Source organism: Pteropus alecto, unplaced genomic scaffold, assembly GCF_000325575.1.
Source record: "Pteropus alecto unplaced genomic scaffold, ASM32557v1 scaffold105, whole genome shotgun sequence".
Classification (NCBI taxonomy): Eukaryota; Metazoa; Chordata; class Mammalia; order Chiroptera; family Pteropodidae; genus Pteropus; species Pteropus alecto.
The window spans coordinates 1,594,464-1,601,587 of NW_006436294.1; the positions used below are offsets into that span (position 1 = coordinate 1,594,464).

The 7,124-nt window shown below is 41.5% G+C and overlaps 1 protein-coding gene across 1 annotated transcript in view; it reads right to left on the reverse strand.

The window, feature by feature from the left end:
* Window positions 1-7,124, reverse strand: part of LRRC6 (leucine rich repeat containing 6) — a 56,654-nt gene that overhangs the window by 17,853 nt on the left and 31,677 nt on the right. Inside the window, exons 10-11 of the mRNA XM_015590202.1 lie at window positions 4,876-4,945; window positions 4,113-4,208 (exon numbers count right to left, since the gene is read on the reverse strand). Coding sequence (XP_015445688.1) covers window positions 4,113-4,208; window positions 4,876-4,945 — 166 coding nt within the window. The remainder of the gene's footprint in view (window positions 1-4,112; window positions 4,209-4,875; window positions 4,946-7,124) is intronic.

Sequence of the window (7,124 nt, forward strand, 5' to 3'; positions counted from 1 at the left end):
ATAAAAATACCTGTATAAGTCAAACATTTCTGAAGTATATTCTATCTCAAATAAACACATACTTGGCAGCAAAGACAATTTAAATTTTGAAAAACAATTTAAAAAATAAGGATGAGAATACTGGTGTTGATTCCAAAAGCAACCCAAATTGTCTGAGAAAATTTTAAAAAGTGCAATTATTGATATTTATATGTAAAATCAATAATAAGTTACAAAACACAGTGACGTGGCTTTAAAATAAAAGTGGAACACATCTAACTAACAATGGTTTCTTCAAAATCCTTTCATGCTTGCGAAGCACAATCTCATCTTACAGTCCCATGGACAATTACCCACAAACATCAAGGATGATGATGATGATTTTTTTTTTTAAAGAAATATCCTTTTACAATCTTGCTAGAGAGAGTCTCAGTTGGGCATATCCTCCATTCATATGAAAAAGGTCATGATTATCTTGCTTGGTCTATGCCAGCATCAGTTCAGAAGTCCTGGGGTGTTTATACCACCCTCACCTTCGCCCTGACAGCAGGGGGCAGCACCTCCCATCGACCAGAGTCTCAGGGGTTAGTGTACTACCACCCCAGTCCATCACCTCTCAGGCAGTGCGTTTGCACTGTCTCCTAGAACCTTCCTGCTGGGGTGCTGGCTCGGCTGAGCACGGCCTATTGGCTGCCATCCCTTCCCCACTGCCCACAGCATCCCCTTACCTCCCAGCAAACCACGTACTCATGCCCCTGCATTAGGTTCTGCTTCTGGGAAACCTCAAAGTAAAACAGCATCTCACGATTTAATACTTATACAATAACTGTGGGACTCGGGAGGAAGAGCAGCAACCTGGCATGACCAGATTCCAAAACACTGGGTTTCTACTGGGCCCCACTCACGTCTCTAAGTGCCTAGTTTGACCATGTGTGCTGGGCACTTACTTGAAAAAAGAAAATCAGTCTATCTATCTACCTGTCAATAATTTGAGTCCAGTGTTGATGTTTACTTCTCCTGGAGAGGATTTCACTGGGTTTTGAGTGGCATTTGTGAGTAGTACTCATCTAAAACCAGCTTCACTCAAGTTCAAGGCCCAGTTTGGAGGCCATCTCACTAGCCGATTAGGCTGCGAAAACTTCTGAGGATCGGCTGGCTTCTCGTCCACCTCACTCATGAGTTACGCAGTCCCTCAGAGTTGCATCCCGAAGTGGAAGCGCCACACTAGAGCCCCCAGCGCAGTGGGCTCCCAACTTTGACTTTTTCCTTCTCACCCTTGTGTGGTCACCGGAAGCACGGTTTATCCTCTCAGACATTCCTTCTGGGTCAGTAGACAGTAATTGCTCACTGTTTTAATAGGTATTGATATTATTAAGATGTTTTTAATATATGTAGCCCATCTTCCTAAATTTTCCATAGTGTGCTTGTTGTTCCCAATTACCCACTTGGCAATTAGTGATGATGGGGCTCTAGAGATGTTATTTAAAGTCATGAGATTAGAAGGGATCATGCAGGGATGAGTATAAATAGAGAAGACACAGGGCCCAGAATTGAATGACTAGACATGCCAATTTTCAGAGGCCTGAATATGAGAAAGAACAGAAGGCAAATATAAATGTCTGTTTTAAGGGTTTTGCTGTAAAGCAGCTCAGGGCGATAAATAGAGGCGTGTGTTTTTATTTTGTTCTGTTTTTGTTTTTAAGAAGGGAGATGATTCAGCATGTTTTCTAATATAAGATGCAGAGAAGGGAAATTGAATGAAGCTGTAGAGAGAATGGAGAACTGTCAGAGCGGGGAAATGGTCTTTTCAAAGCAAGTGGAAAAAGGATGCAACACACATCTGGAAAGCCTGGATAGATCACAGACAGTTCACTGGAGCCATCAGGAAGGAAGGCCAAGCGAGGGAAGATGTGGTGGGTGAAGCACGTGGAAATCAACTTCGGATGCTTCTATTTTTCCAGCTGGAAGTTTTAGGAACGAGCTGAAGATGAGAAATACTGTAGAAAGGGAGTAGAAGTATGCATGGAACAAGACAATCTCGCCAGACAACCGGGCAGCCCTCACTACAGACCCACTAGAAATTAATAATCAGAGACTCAAAGAGAATTTACAGCGGGCGTATGATAAGCATACCTGAATAGAAAGTACTGAGAAATATGTGTCCAACTAATAAGAAGGGAGTCTGAGACTGTTTTTTAGAATCATGGTCTGTAATATTGACCTTAATAGGTGACTTTTACATCCGTGCTCAATGCAGATATTCACCGACCGAAGGTGTAAATATATTTTGCTGTTCAGTTCACATGGCAACTTCCTTAATCTCAGTTAATTATTCTGCAAGAACACCCGAAGGAAATCATGAAGCATATTCTTGGAGTGTTCCTGTAACATGTCAATTGAGAATCTAGATGGGAGTTTAATTTAATGATGAGATGCAAGCTTCTCAGTGAATGAGAAATTTCAGTTAAATCTTGTTAAGATGGACTGTGATGAGATCATGTGTCATGTCTTCCCAGGCTGGTGATGGTAATTGTTTATGTACACATAACTTAGTCTGACCACATACTGAAGGCCAAGCATAAACTCAGAAAGTGTGATAGGTGAATAACCTCACTCAAAGTGGAAATAAAATCAGTAAATAAACTTCAGAAAATACATAGCAGCTATAGAGAAAAAAACTACAAAAAAAAAAAAAAACTTGAACATAAGAGTAATACATAGAAAAACATACATTATGAGATATATCATTTTTATACTTTTTATGTGTATTTAACATGAAAAATATAGACAGATATAAAAACAAAAAGGATAATGGAAAAAGAATGCTGTGTTTATTTAAAAGATTCATAAGCAGTGACAGCAAAGGCTTCCTGATCAATTGCCTGGCACCAGCACTAGGCACACAAATCATGTCTTGATCTCCTTTTAGAAGATACATACCATCCCATCTTTGGCTTTTCAGTTAGACTGGAAGTTTCCAAAAAAACAAAACAAAACAAAACACCTGCTGATTGTAGTGTCATACACATGTCTATATCAAAGTACGGAGGTAATTAAGTTACCTCTTAGATTTCTCTACAGGATATTCTCATTAGCATAGAAGCATCTCCTTAATTTGTTGCAGTCACCAAGGACAATACGATTCTTACAGTTGTGTTTATTTTTTTGCTTGACAACAAATTGTATTTGCTGTTTTATTGCCTCGGTAAAAATACGTAATTGCTTACCCGTATTCGATCTGCTGCAAAACTGGCTAGGGGCAAATGAAGGATTATTAAATCGTTATAGAAACCTTACTGGTTAATCGGGTTTGGGCTCTGAGCAGACACGCCTGCCTCCATCCTCCCGTTCTTCCTCACAAGCAGAACCTCACTTGGACTGGCTTATCTCTTCCTCCCCTTGGAAGCCTGAGTGACTTGCGCAAAGTCGACCACAGCCCAAGCTCACAGCATGACGCAACGGTGACCAAATATAAAATAATAGAAACTAAACGAAGTACTGCCATCTCTTTGGCAGAGGCTGGTTCGATTGTCCAGGGTTAAGCCAAGCAAGGCTTGTTGGGCTCTTCAGCTAAATCGGCTCCATCAGTCCAGAGGAGCTTCCACTCCATGGCGACAGGAAAGAGCTCTGTGTCTCTTTCTCTGATTCATATCAAAAATAATCTCTACCACCTCTCCCGCAAAGACAGCCGAAAAAGAGTTTTAGTTATAATAATATCTTGTCCATATCATAAAATAATAGGAAAGATAGCAGTATTTATTGGGTACTCACTATGCTTTGGATTTTACGTGTATTATCTCTCTTAAGAATGATATTAGGACACAGAGGCCTAGGCCTAGGAAGGTTCGTAATTGGCCCGAAGTCCCAAAACTAGTAAGCTCAGCATTTGGAATTCAAACACATTCTTAGTTATCCAAGACCTGCTTTGTCTTCCTTCACAGTTAGTTATCTGTAAGGCAAGTATGACCGCGGTGTAATAGACATGCTCACAGGTCCCTGCCCCACTTGGAAGAACCACGTGATTCACGAAAGCCAGCTCCCATCCACGCTCTGGCCGGCGGAGGGAGGGAGGGCTGTAGACGGAAGAACTCGTAGGACAAGTTGCCTACGCCCCAGCGAGTGACATCACCTACCTTGGGCATGCAGATTACCAAATGCCCAGTTGTCTGAGATCTTTTAGCAGAACTGCTATCAGGTTTGACTTCTGCTGGCAGGACAAGCTGAAATGGCTGAAAATGAACAGGAAGTGTCACGAGGGTGCCTTCACCTTACACGAGAGAGCAGTTACTTCAAGAGGTATTTTCATCACAAATTTAAAAAAATTATTAGAAAAAAATATATGAGCTATGTTAGGTACGCATGAACTATTCTACCTACTTTAATAAATAGTCTAAAAAAACAGTTATTAATCACAATGAAACACTCGCTGGTCTATTTATGTTAACAAGGCTGATAAAGAATTTAGAGACAAAAATTGTTGTCCTAAAACATCAACATATTTCCATTTAAAGTCTTAGATCTACCTCACAGGAATGCTCAGAATTAGCAAAAACTATTTCAAAAATGATCAAATTACAGTTGCTATGAATGAAATTATCGACAATTTAAGATGAGTGTCGTATTTAAATGTAATTTCAAGCATAGGCTACCATATATACAATCATCAGCTTTGGAAAAAATACCAGTGCTATAGACACAGGTTAAAAATATTAATTTTATCAAACTATTTTTTTACTGCTGAGTACCACTCCCGTGTGCTTAAAAAAAAGTTCTCTGATTGAGTTTCTCTTTTTCTATCATAATATAGCTAAACAAAACAAAACGAAACTTCAGGCAACCTACCTTCGTCCGAGGCTCGGCTTTCGAAATGAGAACAGTCTACAGGGTTCTACTCACCTTTCCTTTGACCGTTACTCGCACGTAAGTTGGTTGCACATCAACATCAATTAACGAGGTATCCATATACCTTGAAAATAAAGACATTAAACATACTAACTCCTGTGATTTTCAAAAACATTAAGTTTGCAAATTAATTCACAAATATAAATTCATACTTACGGGACCATTTTAAATGAAGAGAGTTTAAAATGTCCATGCTAAACAGGTCTTCAAAAATTAGGCTTGAATTAATCCCCAGACCAAAGGAAATTCAATATACCAGCAATTTCATTTTTAGACCCATGAGTACATTTGGCATTGATTGCCCTGAACCCAAAAATATCTGGGGTCTCAAACATCAGAGGTTTGCAAAAAACAGCTTGCCATGTTCTTTAGTGAATATTTTATTTTAAGCCCCCATGACTGACTTGAATAGCCAGGAATGCTGCATCCGCTGTACTTGGAGCCTGCAACCACCAGCCCCCACTTTCATGGCTGCTCCCCACCCCTGCAGCTGTTCTGCGGCGGCCCTGATGCCATCTCCCCTGCACTGGCTGTGCTTCTCCCTGTGACATCACATCCTGCTGAGTAAGCAAGGCCTTCCGTCCACGGCACTGACCCCAGGAGTGGGGGGCGATTATTCTCCTCGACTTTCTGAACAAACGAAAGAGCCAGATTTCACCTCGCTCATTTCGTCAGATAACGATTTTATACATTTTAAAATATTGTGAACATTAGAAAATGCAGTGATGATGCAAAAATCGCAAACACTCAGGCGGGCGGGACAACTCTGGGGTCACCGGGGATGGCACAGGCTTCGGCCACACAGACCTGAGAGGGAGAACTCCCCTTCTTCCTGCTCTATCGCCCGGACCACATTCCTTACCCTCTCCAAGCTGCTTCCTCCTCTGCGAAATCAGGTGAAGAGTGCCTGTCCGCTCAGAATGCTATGAAGACACATGCGCAGCGCCGAGTACATAGTTGGTGTTAACAAGGCGCCATCATATTTTATTTAATAAAAAGTATTACAATAATCAAAAGTAGAGTCAAAGTTTCCTAAAAACGTCATATTCAATATCTCCCACATTAATTGACAGCGTGTTCTATTTCATGCTTAGGGCCTCCTAAAATGTTCATCTTCCCCTACCTATGTTTTTTCTCTGCTTAAAACAATCTTCTGCCAGTTCTTTGCAGAGCTCACTGTTTCTTATCATTTGATTTTCAGGGCTCATGTCACTGACTTTCCCTGACTGTACCACCGACCACCGGACTCACACACCTTGAACTCTGCCCCTCTCCTACATAGTTCTCTTCTCCCTCTGTAATTACTTATTGTATACCCGCCTGCTTACTGTCCGTCTGGACTGTAAGCTATGAAGAGCAGTGAGCGCGTTTAAAACACACCAGTTACAAGCTCCCAGGGCCTGGAATGTAGTAGGTATTCTATATTTGTTGAATAAAGGCAGGAAGCTTACATGAATGCGTGAAGTTAACGTCCCATGTGCTGACAAAGATAACAAGGAATCTCAGCGTCATTAGTTTGGACAGAAGTATGGGAATGGAAGGATTTTACTGCCTAGACAGGAGAAACAGCACTATCGTTGAAGATGGACACGTACGGGGGTGAGGAAAGCTCTCCTCTGAGGACTGAAGGTTTAGCGGTCGACAGAGCTAGAAGGAGAGGCTTACGCATTCATTAAACTCCAGGAATAAGACCTAAAAACAGAACGGACTTAAAAAGATGTAATAGAGAAGGCTTAACTAAGAAACCACAAGGGCAGCTTGGGGATGTGGAGGAACAGAAGCAAGTCAGCTGGAGGAGAGCTGAGAGCTCTCTCAAAGTGGGTGACCTGGCAGCACGTGGGCAGAACTGATAGGCGTGTGGGAGAGGCAGCGCGGTGTGAAGAGAAAGGGGACCACACGCGGACCTGGCCCCTACTCACAGTTGCCAAGAGTGTTAAAAAACCAAATTCCCATCAATCGGTAAGTAAATGAACAATAAGTGGTATATCCATACAGTGGAATATTATTCAGCCTTGAAAAGGAAGGAAATTCTGACACATGCTGCCACGTAGATAAACTCTAAAGACATTATACTAAATGAAAGAAGCCAGACACGAAGGCCGCATGTGATTACATTTATATTAAATATCTGGAATAGACAAATCTATGCAGAGAGAAAGAAGGTCAGGGGTTGTCGGGGGAGAGGGAAGCGCCTGCTTAATGGGAATAGGGTTTCCCTTTGGGGTGATGAAAATTTTATGGAA